The sequence below is a fragment of the Oreochromis aureus genome, linkage group 14, assembly GCF_013358895.1.
Source record: "Oreochromis aureus strain Israel breed Guangdong linkage group 14, ZZ_aureus, whole genome shotgun sequence".
NCBI lineage: Eukaryota > Metazoa > Chordata > Actinopteri > Cichliformes > Cichlidae > Oreochromis > Oreochromis aureus.
The window spans coordinates 24,605,422-24,622,843 of record NC_052955.1 but is presented as its reverse complement, the minus strand read 5'-3'; the positions used below and the strand labels follow the sequence as shown (position 1 = coordinate 24,622,843).

The window sequence follows — 17,422 nt, the reverse complement described above, 5'->3', positions numbered from 1 at the left end:
TAATTGCTGCACAGTACTCCAAGGGTGGCCCGATTATAGCAGTTCAAGTGGAGAATGAATACGGCTCCTATGCTACAGATGAAAATTACATGCCCTTCATCAAGGAGGTAAGGAGGTAGTTAATAAAGAACTATCAATAAATAGGTTTGCACTTATTTACTTTGCTCTCCCCTTAACTCATTTGCTTTCCCTTTTTCTGTCTTACGAATATATATGTGTATATATATTTATACATATATATGTATGTATTCAAAAATATAATTTCGGTTTTGTTTAGTTTCCTCTATAATACCCCCACCCCCGATCTTTACAGGCGCTATTGTCAAGGGGTATCACAGAGCTGCTGCTGACCTCAGACAACAAGGACGGGCTGAAGCTTGGAGGAGTGAAAGGAGGTATTGTCAGATTGGCTGGCAGACAAACAAGCTGCTGTATGCACAAATGGCCAATCAATCACACACACATTCTACAGCATGTTGGCTGGCTTGTCTCGTTTTTATGCACAATGGCAAAAAAGTCTGAAAAAAGTGCAGGCCAGTGTTGCACAACTACAATGCAGAACCAAATCCTTGCGTTATACCAGAAAGCTGTTTTTGAATTCACATTAATTAGTAACCATTATTTGCTGTTGGTTTTTACTGCAGTGCTAAAGCATTTTGATTGATACTTGGTATTACTGATATATTCCCATGTGTAGTATTCATATAATTAGAAAGCAGCGCCCACCAGGGTATGTTATATTCAACCTTCTTCTGAGAATCACTTAAAATATTTAAATGTATCTCTAATAATTTTTCAAAAAGTACTGTGCAAAAGTCTCAAGCCACCTCTCATTTCTTTCTATTTTGTTAGGAAAATGGGAAAAACAGTTTATTAAGCTATGTGCAAGCAATAGTGGAAATGCAAAATAAAGGCTAACACAGAGTTTGAGTTTGTGGCCACCCTCTTTTTTCAACACAGACTCTCATAGACTCCAGTAGACAAGCTTTTTTGAAGTAGTCTTCAGGAATAATTCTCCAGATTTCTTGAAGGACATTCAAAGCTCTTCTTTGAATTTTGGCTGCCTTTTGTTCTGTTCTCTGTCAAGATGATCTCACGCTGCTTCGATAATGTTGAGCTTGCGGCTTTTGGGAGGTTGGTCCATGACTGATAGGGTAATTGTTGTCGTGTAATATGGCAGAGCTCAGCCTTTTCTCCCTGTTTCTCTTCCTTGCAAGTGGTTTCTTGACAGTCACCCTTCCACTGAGACCATTTCTGATCAGGTTTTGGTGAACAGTAGATTGATCCCCTGAAAGGTCAGCTGCATCTCGCAGATTATGAGCTTTGAAATGAGATTTCAAAAAGATACTGTTAATCTGCTAAATGGACAGGTTCTTATATAGCAGTTTTCTACTCTACTCAAGCACTCAGGGAACTTTATGCAACGTACCTCTTTTACCTATTCATACAAACCCTTACCTCCCCTGCTACACCCAAGTGCTTTCTGTCTAACTTTCTATCCAAGAATACTTTGGCATGCACACTGGAGCAGCCAGGGATCGAACCACTAACCTTCTAATTAGTGGATGACGTGCTCTACCGCTGGAGCTACACTCGATTAAAGATTATCTCCAGCTGTAGATAATTCACTTGTCCAGTTTCGTCAAAATTGTTTGCTGAGATATGACAAATTCTTAGCTGTTTGTTCTTTGGGAATCACATTTTTAGAGCAGAAATACTGTTGTGTGCCTTTCAGACTGTTATCTTTGGCAGTTTTCATAGATTCAGCTAAATAAATTGGAACAAATGATGTGTTTCTACAACAGGCTGCTGGTAACAAAATGCCTAAAGAGACAATTTAAAATGTTCTCTTTGCTAAGTATTCTGTTACATGTATACACATCTCCCTTGAGTTAGGTGCCTTTTTTATGCTTGAGTGATTCCAGTTAGTGCTAAGTGCTAAGCTCAAGACTTTTGCGCAGTATTGTATGTTCATAGAGTCTTTTATCAGAACAATTTCCTGCCTTTCCTGTCTTTACCAACTAAAGGATAATTTAGTTTCATTCAGATACTACCAATTCATGGTTGAATGACTAATACCTTTCTGAAGAGTGGTTTAATATGGTGCCTTATTTAACGTAATATGTGTCTTTTTTTGTTTGCAGCTCTGGAAACCATCAATTTTCAAAAACTGGACCCAGATGAAATCAAGTATCTGGAACAAATACAAGTAAGTCTTTCTTGCTACAAAATTAGTTAAATTCATGTTGATAGATTTTGGAGTTTTCTGGTATAATTAAACTCATCACTGCACTTGGTTAGCATTGTTCTCTGCAAGAATTAGACAATCCTGGTAAAACAAACTGAAACTGTTTTCTATTAAAGAAATTTGAAAGGTTCAAACTATCAGTTGCTTTACTTGTTGAGTAGTTACACTAAAATATTTTTTCTTTACTAGCCTCAGCAACCTAAAATGGTGATGGAGTACTGGTCTGGCTGGTTTGATCTCTGGGGCGGGCTCCATCATGTTTACACTGCTGAAGGTAAGACATGCTTTATTTTTACAAATGTAAAAAACATGTTTTCTTTAAAGAGAGATTCAGGATCCATGATGAGCGTAAGACGGGGTTCGAATGACGGTAAGTTAGGATTACTGCAGATGGATTCTTTGTTGTGGGTGAAACTTTTTTTTTTGTACAGACGGTCGATAGTGGTGGATAATTTGAGGCAAGAGCAAGACAGGTTTCGTGCTGCAAGCTATTACAAAATCACTGAAAGTAAAACAGGCTGTCTTGAGAGTAAGACAGAGTCACAGTGCCGTAGGGTAAGAGAGGTTTAAGACAAACCTTTTAGCTGAGTATAAAACAGTGTCTATGCCAGAGGAAAGACTGTGTAAGGACAAACTCGCTGCCATGGGAGCTGTGTGAGCCTTTCTTCAGGCTGAGTGTAAGACAGTGTCTAACGCCATGTTTCTTCAAAGAAGGCGCTGAGCCCACACAGTGCAGCTGGGGTATACAGCTTAGCATATGGTCATTTCTTACTTGTTTGATGGCTTTGTTAGAGATTTATATAGCTTTAATGCTTGGTTGATTGTAAGCCAAGTATCACAGACCAGAGGCTGTGTACCATGCTCTTAATTGCAGAATTGTTCAAAGATATGCTTCACTGATTTTTATTGAACTGAGGTGGAGGAGTTAGCTATCCCATCTGTATTTCCTGCAGCCTCACATACACGCAATAGATAAACAGATACAAAAACACTGATACAGATCAACTGTTGTGCATTACATTTCTGTTGGTGGGAAGACATCATCATGGGTTTCCCATATATACTGATTGTATTAGTATTGCTATACTGGTTTGTATTTTATACAAGAAATAACGTGATGCATGTTTGATGCAATATCTGCCTGCTCAAGAGCAAATGACATTTATTTATTTAATTTTGATTTTATCTTTATCTTTGCGATTAAAATCTCTTTTCAAATGAGACCTTGCCAAAAATGACAAAATTCCTGTTTTTATATTTGCAGTCTCGAACACTTTTATGTGAAATTATAGCAAACACAGGAAAAGTATAGAAATAGCAATTCACTTATTTAATTTAAATGTAACGTGTACATATGACAACAGTTTGTACTGCTGCACTTGAATTAAAAAAAATAGAAATAGATTAAATTGGTAATAGTAGAATTATTCAGATTAATTTATTTTTGTGATATGAAAGTGACAGGACTCAATTATAGATCACTGACTTGGTTAGTGGGATATTCTGCAGGGAACAAATGCAGTTTTAAAGGTGAGCTCCATGGCGAGAGGTTGGGCACACCTTGGGGAGGTTGCTAGTCTATCCCATGACTTCAAAGAATATTCAGTATGAAATACCATTACTGGTAAACAGAGATGGGCAGTAACGTAACTTGTGACGTTACTGCCCGTTACAAGAAACGCGTTACTGTAATCCGATTACTTTTTCAAGTAACGAGTAAAGTAAGGGATTACTATTGCAAAAAAGGTAATTAGATTACTGTTACTTTCCCGTAAGCACGCTGCATTACTGCGTTACTAAAACCGTGATTTTTTTGCGAGAGTGTCTCATGACAATGATGTAAGCCAGTTCATGACAACAGCTGTGTGCAGATCAACAATGGATAATATATTGAGTGCGGGAGAGAGTATGAGCGTGCAGCGTTTAAGCGTGGAAGTACTGACCTTACTTTGAGTTTGATTCCATAAAAAGTGACAAAAACATTAGCGTCCGCTGTTCACTGCATGGGAAGAAAACTTCCTTTTACAGCGAAAAAAAACCCCTTAACTTCCGAGCAAGCACCGAGTACGCTAACACGGAATGGGAAATTCACAGACAAACTCACGGATTCTTCCACTGACCGCTGCGGCACACCTGCACCAGGGTAAACATCCGCCTGCTATACAGGTGAAAATAGAGCAACAGGACCGCTGAGTCTTTGATTTTATTTATTTTCTGCTGTGTTTCACTTGCATTTATGTGAAAGACTGAGTGTAAACACAAAAAATATTTTTTTTTATGTGCTGGAATGTGCAGAAAATAGGTTTAAATGTTAAACAAATTTCTTCCAGTCAGAGAATGTTGCATATAATTTAATTTTTGCTTGATGCATAAAGTTAAAAGATTAAAACTAATAAAACAAGTTTTAAAAAGAGACTTTTCCATTTGATTACATTTTGTATGATGGATTATGCAGAAAAAGTAGAACTGGGCTGAAAGATCTATCGCTTTATCACCTATTCAGGTTGTAAATCGTGTTTTTAAAAAGTAACTAAGTAACTAAGTAATTAATTACTTTTGAAAATAAGTAATCAGTAAAGTAACTGGATTACTTTTTGGGGGAAGTAATAAGTAATTAGTTACCGATTACTTTTTTCAAGTAACTTGACCAACACTGCTGGTAAATAGTAACGAAGGTGAAGTCAACTGTTATATTTCATCAGTAATGCAATGGAGCAAAAGTATATAGTGGCAGAAAAAGTAAATACTAATGGAGTTTTCCAATGTATTTTGGGATAAACAAGTTTGTGCAGTACATTTTCATAAAGCAATGCAGTTTCTTATTTTCATTATTTCATATCTTAATCTTTGTACTGTTTTAAATTAAATAATGGTTTAAATGTGTTGAAAAATCATCACATTTTAGTATTATTTATATTTTACCCAGGCCTGCCTGATATATTAGCTATTTGCTGATACACTGATATCAGCCTTTATAATGACTGATATGTGAAAATTACAAGGTGAAGAACACATTGTAGAAACACCCTTCAGCCATGTTATCAGTTTAGATACTGCAGATATTTCTCTACCAAAATGCATTCTGCAACTTCCCTGTTAGCAACACATTTGGTGTGGCTAAAAAAAACAACCCAAACAAGTTTATTTTTAAATTGCATTGCCACATTACCTTAGTAAGTACAGTACTCATAAATAACAACACACAAAACATGCTAGCTTTTTATTTCAGGTACATAAAAGAAAATGATATCAGCTTATATATCAGATTTTTTCAATCACCAAATATCTGTATCGATATCAGTCCTTTGTCCTATACGTATTTATCAGGGTTGTATAAAACAGCAAATCTTCGTGTCTTTTAATCTGAAGAATTCTCTCTTTAACTCTATATTTAGCACTTTTACTTGAAAACTGGCGTTCACTGATCGTTTCAGTTGCACATCAGAAACATATCTAAGCTACTTAAGTGTGAACACGTTGTGTTGACTTAAAAGCATAAAAAGACCCAGCGTAGTATTCATGTAAAAAGGCCAGTGGCTATCTCTGCACTTCAGTATGTACTCTACATTGTACCCCACATATCAGCTGTATAACATGCTCCACATGCTGCTGTTGTGTGTGTTATATTTATAGTCTAATGCACAGTCATGACGTAAATGATAGCACCTATTTCACAATTGTTAAGATTAATGGCAGTCAGACACTCTGGCATCACCATCCTGAGTGCTCTTGGAAACATCTTATTTCTTGAAAAGAGTGCAGTGCCTCAAGCCTCCTTTTTACTCTTGTCATTCCTAGCAGCCATCCGCATCTTAACAAAAAAAATGCTCTGAAAAGGAAAATGGGGAGAAAGAAAAACCCTCACCACGCAGAAACTGTCACAGCAATGAAATGAACACTGAAATATTCAGAGGGGGATTCATGTCCTTGACAGTTCAGTGCTCTGCAGACTGCAGCACACCCAGCAGTTGGTCACAGTGAGTTCTGCCACTGTGAAACCAGCCGAGTCCAGCTCTACTGCTCGCCCAGCCCGATTGTTATTCAAAAAGCCTAACGCCTCTTGATTAGAATCATTAAACTCAGTCCAGTTACACTACTAAAATTCAATTTAAATTCTTAATTACCTTCTTAGCTACGTTGATTACAAAATATATTAAGATTATTTGTGCAAGAAAATAGGCCATTTTTTGGGTGTGAGCATTGCCCCGTAATAAATTATAGTTTCCTGTAATAGGATTTGTGGTTTATGTTTCAGTTAAAGTGACACTGAGGGCAATAGGAGTATTAAAACAGCAGCTCTAGCTCATTAAATCTGAGTCTGTGTGGATTTGTTTTCCCCCTTTTGTGACTTAAAGTCCCGTTTGTTATTCCCTGATTCACTCACTGGTCATATGGGAAAATTTCAGCTAAATGAAATCTTATTTTGGTTTTTTCGACAGAAATGATACCTGTGGTGACCGAAATCCTTAAGCTGGACATGTCCATCAACCTTTACATGTTCCACGGGGGGACGAATTTTGGCTTCATGAGTGGGGCCTTTGCTGTTGGACTACCCGCACCTAAACCCATGGTAACAAGCTACGGTATGTGGAACGAATCAGTTTGTCTTTCATGAGCTTCTAAAGCACACTGGCCAGTATTTCCTGACATTTGAATAAACAAACCTCTCTGCTAGAGCTGGAAGGAAAATGAAGTTATACATGGCTGAGTGGTCAGGCTTTAACTTGCCCCTGCCGCAAGGATTCAACACAGGCACATATTCATAATTAGTGACACTTATCAAAGCTCTCGGATTTTGCACAACAATAGGCTAAAATTTGCATGCGTCATGTGGATAATAACTCATTCGAAACATAGTCTCATTCTGTCGGCTTGTTACATTGAAACAAATGGGAGTTGGTTAGGTAGATAAAAAAATATGATAAGGATATTTGAGACGTCTGTAGATGGTGCTATCTCTACTCAGCAGCATCTGACCTGAAACTTAAATATGCAGAGCACACAGATGAATTCATTACCTAATAAAATGCACGGGAATGTAAATTAAAGATGGTACAATGGGTTTTATATCCTCCTCTAGGGTACTTAACATTGTAATGACCTTGTTCTTTAGAAAGGAGGAGAATTCAGAAAAAAAACAAGCTCCACAGTAGGCAAGGCCACCTCTGACCTTCAGCAGCCCCTCATACTTGTGTTTACTTCTCTGAATGCCTTTTTACCTTTTTTGCCTCACAAAGCCTCCATTTTCTGTCAAGATAAAGCGCAATATGTCTCGGCCCGCTGCTGCCTCGAGATGTTTGATAGGGGCGCACAGTGAAAGCATCTGCCACAGTAAGAGGCATCCCTGCCTCTCTCTCTGCCTCCCGAGCCTATGTTCTGATAGCGCATTATCTTTCAGATTACGATGCTCCATTATCCGAGGCTGGGGATTACACCACCAAGTACCATCTTCTGAGGAATTTATTCAGCCACTACCACAGTGAGTGTTATGCATTGCAGGCGAGATGGGCTCACAGATCTTCTGTCTCTCTCCTTCTTTCCCTCCTTTTTCTTTCATCGCCCTCTTTAGTAAATTCTCCTTGTAGAACCTGTTCACTGTTGGCTAAAGCAGGATCACTTTGCATATGATTACAAGCATGGATTACAGATATGTTTTTGTGTGTGTGTCTGCGTGTTTGTGCATGTGTGGCAGAAATGTGTCCAAGTCAATGACCCTCAATTACTGCTCATTTTCAAAATTACATCCTCGGCCTTCTGTCACATTTATTGGTTAGGCAGTTTTCCCCTCTTTGTAAAACAAGGGTTTTGCGGTCGGGTGCAGGAGTCTCAAGTGTTCTGTGGCTATGGCTAGCTTTTGGCAATCTGGGATTGAATCCAGCACAATAATTTGCTCAACGCCGTGGTGATTGAAGATAGTTTGAAAGGCTGCCTGTGCGTGATTCATCCTTATGTTTTGTAGTCTGCCGAGCATGAGCAATGGCCCGGATATGAGAGTTTGAGACTGCTCTGTGTTCTTCTCGGCAACCGCAAACACATGACCTAATTCCTTAATTAGATCAACTTGATATTTTTTAATTGTTTGGTTGTCATCATGTACATTGTGTCAGAGCTGTGTCTTTTTCCTGGAGTGTTTTTTTGGATTTACCTTTGACTGCCCAAACTCGATCAAGGTTCATGGTTCTTAAAACAAGCCTATGATTTTATATTCTTTCAGTATTTCGTATTATTTTGCTGCTATAAAAAACGCCGCATGCCTGTGCACTGGCAGTATGCATGCTGCTAATAAAATGACTTGTTAATAATTTGCGACAATCCAAGTGCTACTCACATATTTATCTTACAGAACGGTACATTTAATCACTTACATTATTGAATTTAAGGCAGGCCGTAAGTGTGTAGTTAGTGTCTAAATGTGTTCTCAGTCATCTTATGTTAGATTTGATCCACCGCTGAGGCAGTGAGAGAGATATTTAGAGGAAAGGTGTCGGCTATTCCAGCTGTTACCACTTGGCAAGAATAAAACGCTGTGAAACTTCTTCCAGAGGGACTCCTGGTGTCTCTGTGTGCTTTAACACCGTTAAAAGCTGTTAGAGGGCACGGGCAACCACTGCTAATCGTTGTAAAGAGACTGTAAACTGGAATGCTGCTGAGGACTTTGTGTGTCTCATCCAAGGAGGCTCAAACAGTTTCTCAGGGACAGCATCTAAAGGCTGGAGAATGAAAGTCTTCTAAAAGGTCGTGCTTTAATAATCTAGGAGGATGTCCAGCAACTTTTTCTCTATTTCAGTGTATCATTCGCATGCCAGATGTAACAGATCTTCTTTTTATTTGCAGCAGTACACAAAATTGTTCTTAATAGTTGACAAAGTAAAGGAAGAAGCTGAACCCTTGACCACTACAGTGAGAGGATCCACTCATTTGTTAATTTCTTAAGAGAGACTTGAATTTCATTTGTCGCCCGTCTGTAAAGAATATGTCCAGATAATTCTGACAGGCAGGCAAACTCCTTTTATAATTACAAAAGCTCCCTAAAGAATAAAGCTCCTTGTGGTGAATAGAGGATAAGGACAGAGAGCCAAACTGCAGGCTATGCTTATTTTTCCCACCTTGTTTTCACAGCTCAGCCTCTCCCTGAACTGCCCTCTGTTCATGAGCGGAGAGCATACCAGCCCGCTGTCATCCAGCAGCACATCTCTCTGTGGGACAGTCTGCGCTTCACTGACAAGGTAAGCTACAGCCGCAGTGCGAGTGCCAAAATATGGGGAACGCATTAATAAACAATAAGAGCGTCTCATGAAGCAACGCTCATCTGCACGGTGTAGCAAGGCTGCAATGTTGTTTACAGAGAGAATACATAAGAAATTCAACTAAGCTTAAAGACAATTTACTGTTAGCCTTTGTTTGTTACCCTTATGCTGCACATCAGTTTCTCAGATGCCAAAATGATTAGGTATTACTGACCACTGTCAGATACAAGAGTTTTTTAACTTTTGTAGCCACTTTTCTAGCTTTTCTAGCTCATAACAGTAATAATAATAATAATACTAATAATGATGAAAAGATAAATGATAGAAAGAACCCTAGCTGTAGTTTGCAGCAACACTGTCAAATTAATCATCTGTGCTCTTTGGGGTTTGTTTATATGCATCTTTAGTTGAGCATTTTTTTGTTTCTTATTTTTTAAATGATCCAAAAACAAAGCATTATCACACAAGACACGTGTCCCAGCTAATTTTAAATGATTCTACACACTGGTGAATTGCTATTGTGAGAAGTCTGAACGAGAAAATGAACAACAGCGCTCGGAGCAAGACATTTTCTCCTAACTACACCGGCGGCCTGCTCGGGGACCAGCAGAAATCAGCCGTGTGCAGCTTTATGACTGTAGAGATTGTTGTGGAAATAAAAGCCCGAATGCGACACACACACACAAAAAACAAATGTCCCTTTGCTAAAGAGGAGGAAGAAGAAAACAATTAAGGTTAAACACCAACCAACCTTTTAGGGTGGTGTTGTCATTTCTGCTTATTTTCATGTCTACCAGTCTAATTTAGCCATTTACGCCTTGTTCTTCAATGGCATTTATATTCAGACCAGATGTAGCAGGTCTGGCAGTTGCTTACAACATTAATTATTCACTCCCCATCGCAATAATTTGCTTCCCTGTGAGACGGCAATTACTTTGCCCCTGTCCAGCCGCACACCCTTGTTTAAAAAGCATGTTTTCTCTTCAGCCGCTCCAGAGCTGCTGAGTGGGTTGTCTGAGCTTGATATTGTATCTGTGCATTTGGAGGTATGTGGTTAATCGTGTCATAGCAGGAAGTGTTTATTGTCTCGTGAACGGTGGACCCTCCCAAGGGTAGGAGATTGTTGCCGAATAAAAGAACAGCAGATAGGAAAGCTCTAATGTTAATGGTAAACACTAACATTGGATCAGGCCATATTGCAAGTGGAAGACTTATCAAATCTGTATTGAGAGAGGTTATGTTGTATTTCATTTATTCATTCATATTTTTAAAAATCTGAATTTCACACACAAACTATACATATATATATGTATATATGCTGTATGTTAAAATACCTGTCTTCTGCATATCTTGTAGCCTTTCAAGTCGGAGAGGCCGGTGAACATGGAGAATCTCCCAGTGAACAATAACAATGGTCAGTCATATGGCTACACGCTCTATGAGACCACCATCACCAGTGGCGGAGCTCTCAAGTCGCAGAACAATGTCAGAGACAGAGCTCTGGTAAGGACAGGAAGACAGACACATACACAGTCTTTGTGACAACATTTGGACCTAGAAAGTGGCGATTTCCTTGTTAGAAGTCACACCCATGATCAGTGTACTTGTGGATTACAAGTCAAGGCTGTGACCATTTGGTTCTCAGGAAAGATTGAATGCAGTGAAAGATAAATACATCTATGTTCAGTTTTCCTTCTTTTTCCAGGTTTTTGTGGATAAACATTTTGTAGGTGTTTTGGACTATACGGTGCAAGAACTTGCCGTACCTGATGGGAAGGTAACTTTTGAGCCTGTCTGTCCTTCTCTGTGAAAATTTGATCCAGTCTGCTGTTTGAAAAGAATAAAGTTGTAAATATTTAACAGCATGCAACATCTGAAAGCTTCAGGGGATGCTGCCGGGTGTTTTTTTGGCAGCCGGGTCCCAGTATTAAGCCAACAGCAAATTTTCAAACAACTGTTTATCCTAACAAATGAGAAAGTCACCTTGAGCCTTACAGAAAACAGTAGACACACATCAGCCTTGATGAGTTGCTAAAATCAAAACAACTGAATGGATTTTTTTGCGTGCTAATGCTGCTGTTCTGCTATTAATGCCCCTTAATGTTTTATGTATTTTCCCACTGAAGGGAAAAAGAACTCTGGGCTTACTGGTGGAGAACTGTGGAAGAGTGAATTATGGAAAAACCCTGGATGAACAGCGTAAAGGTACAAGCAGTTTAACAAACAGATGGCTTTGCAGAAATTCCAGTCAGACGAGTCTTGCCTAGAGATCTTTTCCTTTTATTCGAGACCCTTAGAGAAACTCATTAACATTGTTTTAAGATCCATAAAGAAACTGAAGCAGCTTTGACTCACCTTTCAGGTCTTGTTGGAGATATTCTGCTAAACGAGCACCCCCTCCGAGACTTCAATATTCACAGTCTGGATATGAAGCCTGCCTTTGTAAACAGGTTTGTATGTGTCAGTTATTATTCAGTTTCCCCACCAACGTTTGTGTTTCCCTGTCTTTAAACTTGCCTTTTCTTATCCAATCCATTTAGTAATAATCCTGCTTATCACCATCCTGATAGTGGGAAGATGATGCCAGAATGCAAAACAAAAAAAAAAACCCCTAAGCACATCTTTTTCATCCTGTATCTCAAAACATCTTCAGTTAAAAGCATTAAGGGCCAGATTTACTAAATGGGGCAAAAATAGCGTCTGAGTATAATCCCCAAATAACGCTGACAGGCGGGGTTAGTTTTACAAGTGATTTACAAAAGTTGTGCTGTTTTCTAAACACAGTCACTTGATTTCAATAAGACATGTCAAATCTGCCAAGAACCGCAAGGTCACAGACTAAGAGATCATATTCAGCATGGGCTAATGTACTAACAGGACAGGGCACAGTTGTTAATTATAAACAGAAAAAAATATAAATATACGTCATACACGTGCAGATTAATGTACGCCTATGGTGGCAGTCTGGCAGACAGAGTCGTTACAATAGAAACAGTTCAGGTCAGTTTTTTCTGTGCTGGATTTGTTTAGTGAAAACAACAGGTTTGCAGATTTAATGGCACACTGTGAAAACTCCTTGCACTATCCATGGTCCTGAAATTATAAGTTCTTTAGTTAAATCATAGGGTTCCAAGTCAGCATTGTCATCCCTCTGTTCTTGCCGTTCTGCCGTACTTTCCCACCTCACTCTGCTCTCTCTTTAAACACCAACAGTACTTTTTTATACTTTAACCCGATATATGGTGGTCCAGTGAGTTAGTAGGACTTGGTGGCTCTAAGGGCAAGTCAATATATAAAATGCCAGTTCCATGCCCAAAGGCAACCATGTCATAGATAAGTGTTGAACACACAACAAAATGTCATTAAAAACATACAGTACTATGTAAAAGTCTTGCACCAACCTGATTTCTTTATATTTCGTTAGAAGTTTGTACAGTTGTAACAAGCTTAAAAGTCAATATTAGGTATGACTACCTTTATTCTTTGACACAGCCTGAACTCTCTTAGACAGGTTTTTCTATAGATTCTTTAAGTAGTCTTCAAGAATAGGTCTCCAGGCTTCTTGAAGGACATTCAAAGCTCTTCTATTGTTCTGTTTTCTGTCACTATGAGCCCACACTGCTATGATAGTGTTGCGGTCCGAGCTCTGGGGAGGCCAATCCATGACTGATAGTGTTCCAAAGAAAAACTTGGAATCAAAATATAAGGAAATGAGGGGTGACTCAGTGCGTTTGCATGGTACTGTAGTACCCAATATGCCTTTTTTTGTTTGTTTGTTAAAAACGGTCTCAAAGGTCATAACAAATAGAGACCCTTGCTTTCATATGATGTAACGCCTTTATCTAATTTTCAAAAGATAGGCAGCAACTTGTGTCAGAGTTGCATTAGCTTTATCTGGATAGATTAGCAGACCTGCTGAATGAGCATAAATATGTCCTGTTAAAGAGTAAACTGAGCTGGGTGATAATTTATCCTGTTCATACCTGTGTCCTGAGTGTCCTTCCTTTTCATCCTAGGTTTTACAAGAGCTCCAAAACATCAAAATTACTGCAAAGAGAAAGAGGGTAAAAATGGACTAGCATGGATAAACAGAGCAGACATTGAATAGTGCAGTATGTTTGCTGTTTTTCTGGAAATATTCTTTGAGGCTTTTACATTCAAGGACAGGCCACACAAATGCAAGAACTGAACATAGCTCTGCAGTGGAAACTGATCTGTGTTATTTTCAGAGAGTTCAGCTTACAGATTTTTGATGCCATGACCTACCTACACGATGGGCACCTTGAATGTGCCATCAATGCCATTATGGTCATCGGGTCTGGTGGTTTCTATACATGGAAGCACAACACTCCAGTCAAACATTAAAAGGCCATTTTACACTATGCAATTTTTTTATTTAGTTTTTTCTCATTGGAAATGAACACCACGGTTACTCTGTCAGCTTGTTAGAGGTCTTTATGTTTTCCTAGTAACATTTTAATTGCAAATATAGTGTATTTCTCCCTGTATGGTTTCAAAGTAAAATTTCTTACCTCAGCACTGCGCTGAAAATGTCAAGTCCTGAAGCATTGTACCAATGAAAGCTGCAGATTCATACCCGGAGAAGGAATTTTGGTCTTATATCACTGTAACCTTTTGAATTCACTTACTTGTTAAAAAAGTGAAGTGTGTAAATACATCTACATATTCCACTGCTAGCAAAATAAATGTTGTATGAAGGACGTGATATGCTGCTGGCGGACAAACAGGCCTGCTAAAAGAGGGGCATGATTTTTTTTTAGTCAGATTTATATCACATAACTCACATTTTGTACTTTATATTCATTCTTCACAGACTCGAGAGTGCAGGTCACTGGATGTCCATGCGCCATCAGCCCTCCTTCCCGGGGTTTTTCCAGGGCAGACTCTATGTGAATGGCTCACCTCAAGACACCTTCATCAAACTCCCTGTGAGTGATTCAGTTGATTTCACCATTGTACAAAATGGGAAGACATCATTAGAAATGACATCCTCACTAACTTCACAGATTTGAGTGGTGTTTGGTTTTTTTTGACACAAATTCAAATTTAAGAGTATTTTTCTTGAGATGTTTATTTTGCATGACTTTTAAGTTTTGATTCTTCTAGATGACAGAAATCACAGTAACACAGAAGTCTCACATAAACAATCTAAAGCTGTCGTCACCGCACAATCAAGGGGATCTCTCCTCTGTAATCTGTTTCGAATTCTCACATCAAGCTAGAAATTCAGTATAGAGCAGACATCTGTTAGGAGATCAGCTTTTCACTGAATTCATTTTTGGGGAGTGATATTCGACTTTGACTTTTGGTTTTCTAATTACTGTCATGAATGTTGATTGAATGAATTAGTCTTTATTTCATAGTTAATACACATCTGTAAAACATGCTCAGATAAATGGCTTGATTGAGTGCTGACTCTTTTATAATTCAGTGGGCAAATTTACACAATGATATTATTCTTTCGCCCTACTAGTGAGATCGGACAATTTCTAAAGAGGTTTTTAGGAGAAAAGGATGTTCAGTAAGGCATGAGTAAGTCCACCTGCTGTTGGTAGTCAGGAACATGTTTTTTTCTTAATATTTTAATATCGTTACGCACTATAAACGGTAACTGGTTGTGTTCACAGGGTTGGAGCAAAGGTGTTGTGTTCATCAATGGCAAGAATCTGGGACGTTACTGGTCCACTGGTCCTCAGCAAACTCTCTATGTCCCAGGACCCTGGCTTCACAGGGGTGACAACCAGGTACTGTATCTTCTCCAGAAACACGTGCTTACCATTTAGAAAATCTGTTTAAAGTCTGTTTTGCACACTTTAGAGTCAACTTGGAGAGAATTGCAACCGTGACTTAGTGACACACTACTTAAACACAATCTTTGACTTTTCACAGTGGTATTTGATAGCTTATTTTAAAATGCTTAACAAGGTATTGTAATAGATCTGGACACTTTGTTAGGTGTTCGATTCCTCGTTAATTCGAACATCTAATCAGCCAATCAGTTCAGTGCATTTAGGCATGAAGACGACCTGGTGCAGTTCAAACTGAGCGTCAGAATGAGGGGAAAAAGGTGATTTAAGTGACTTAATGGTTGTTGGTGCCAGACGGGCTGATCTGAGTTTTTTTCAGAAACTGCTGATCTACTGTGATCTTCCCACACAACCATCTGTAGGGTTTACAGCGAATGGTCTGAAAAGAAGAGAAATTATACAGTGAGCAGTGGTTTTCTTTACTGATGCAGGACATCACAGGACATCAGAGGAGAATCGCTAGACTCGAATAACCACTCGTTACAATCGAGGTGTGCAGAAGAGCATCTCTGAAAGGACAGTTCATCATTTATTGAAGCTGATAGGGTAAAGCACCAAATGACCACACTGACTCCCACTCTTGTTAGCTGAGAGCAAGAAACTAGGGCTACAGTTTGTACAGATGCAACAAAATTGAACAATAGAAGAAGATTAGAAAAATGTTCTCTGGTCTGACAAGTCCTGGTTTCTGCCGTAGCATTCATGGCAGGGTCAGAACGTTAAACAACAGCTGTAAACAACTTTAAGATTCACTATCTTGTATCAGTGGTGGTATCAACTTGCTGCTGGTGGCGGTGTCATGCTGTGGGGGATATTTTTACAGTGAGCATTGTTTAAATGCCACAGCCCTACCTGAGTATTGTTGCCATCCTATTATTACCACAGTGTACCCATCCTTTGGTGGCTGCTTCCAGCAGGATAACACACCATCTCACAAAGCTCAGGTCATCTTAGACTGGTTTCTTTAATTGGACAATGAGTTCATTGTACTCCACAGTAACCAGATCTCAGTCCAGTAGAGCATCTTTGGGTGTTTATTGACATCATGAAGGTGCAGCTAACAAATCTGTAGCAAATGATCCTGTCATGTCAGCATGTACCAAAATCAATCAGGAATGTTTCCATCACTATGTTGAATCTGTGCCATGAATAATTCAGGCCATTTTGAAGGCAAAGGGGGTCCAACCTGATACTAGCAAGTCGTCCATAACATAGTGGCCAGTGAGTGTGTGTGTACAAAACGATCTGTGTGTTTATTTAGTTCTATGCAGATTTTTTCTCTTCCCTACAACATTTTTTTTATTTTTCTCCACTGTTTATAATATAATATAATATAATATAATATAATATAATATAACATGCACATGCTATTTTATATGATTACTACAGAGCTCCACTAATATGACAAAACATATTGGAGGTCAAGAGCTACAGTTTTCAGTCATCTGTATTTCTCAACTCTGCAACTTTATTTCTGCTGTTTCTCCCTATTTTCTCCTCTCTTAGTGTGCATGTGTTGACATTAGTTCTCAAACACCCACACTTACTCTACTTTCATGACCTCAAATAAGCCGGTATACAATGTTTTTTTTTGACTTGTCACAGGTCACAGTGTTTGAAGAGCAGGAAACAGATGGTAAGATCCAGTTTGCCAGCAGCCCAGACTATGGCATGACTATTGATGTCCAGTGAGGAGAACAAGAGGGAAGGGTGGATTAAGAGAGGAAGAGAGAGGAGGATGGGAGGATAGCGTGGGAGGACACGACCGCTGTGAGCTGCACCGACGCCTTGCTGCAACTCAAAAACACTCAAGACTGACACGTCAGTGAACACGACATCAGCAATGCAGCCGTGTAACCAACATCCTCACAGCAGTTTCTCATTACTGAGTGTGTTTGCAGCTTTATGTTTTTAATTTATTTTCTTAACAGCTTTAACCTTAAACCCTGAAATGTAATTGGAGATCAAGAAACGGAAGGAGAGTGAACTTGATTATAATAAATGTTCTTCCTCTGAAAGACTTAATTTATTGCTTGCATCCAGACTGTATAAAAACAATGTGTGAATAAAGAGTTGTTTGACCTCTCTGCCACTAACCA

At 38.9% G+C, this 17,422-nt stretch overlaps 1 protein-coding gene across 3 annotated transcripts in view; it reads left to right on the top strand.

The window, feature by feature from the left end:
• LOC116323297 (beta-galactosidase-1-like protein 2) overlaps nucleotides 1-17,422 on the top strand; it is a 23,637-nt gene extending 6,215 nt beyond the window's left edge. For all 3 annotated transcript variants that reach the window (XM_031743597.2, XM_039622269.1, XM_039622270.1), the window contains exons 6-19: nucleotides 15-107; nucleotides 314-395; nucleotides 2,145-2,209; nucleotides 2,438-2,522; nucleotides 6,688-6,831; nucleotides 7,647-7,727; nucleotides 9,368-9,474; nucleotides 10,852-10,998; nucleotides 11,201-11,272; nucleotides 11,622-11,700; nucleotides 11,858-11,945; nucleotides 14,330-14,444; nucleotides 15,144-15,260; nucleotides 16,929-17,422. In XM_031743597.2, coding sequence (XP_031599457.1) covers nucleotides 15-107; nucleotides 314-395; nucleotides 2,145-2,209; nucleotides 2,438-2,522; nucleotides 6,688-6,831; nucleotides 7,647-7,727; nucleotides 9,368-9,474; nucleotides 10,852-10,998; nucleotides 11,201-11,272; nucleotides 11,622-11,700; nucleotides 11,858-11,945; nucleotides 14,330-14,444; nucleotides 15,144-15,260; nucleotides 16,929-17,015 — 1,362 coding nt within the window. In that variant the 3' untranslated portion in view covers nucleotides 17,016-17,422. The remainder of the gene's footprint in view (nucleotides 1-14; nucleotides 108-313; nucleotides 396-2,144; nucleotides 2,210-2,437; nucleotides 2,523-6,687; nucleotides 6,832-7,646; nucleotides 7,728-9,367; nucleotides 9,475-10,851; nucleotides 10,999-11,200; nucleotides 11,273-11,621; nucleotides 11,701-11,857; nucleotides 11,946-14,329; nucleotides 14,445-15,143; nucleotides 15,261-16,928) is intronic.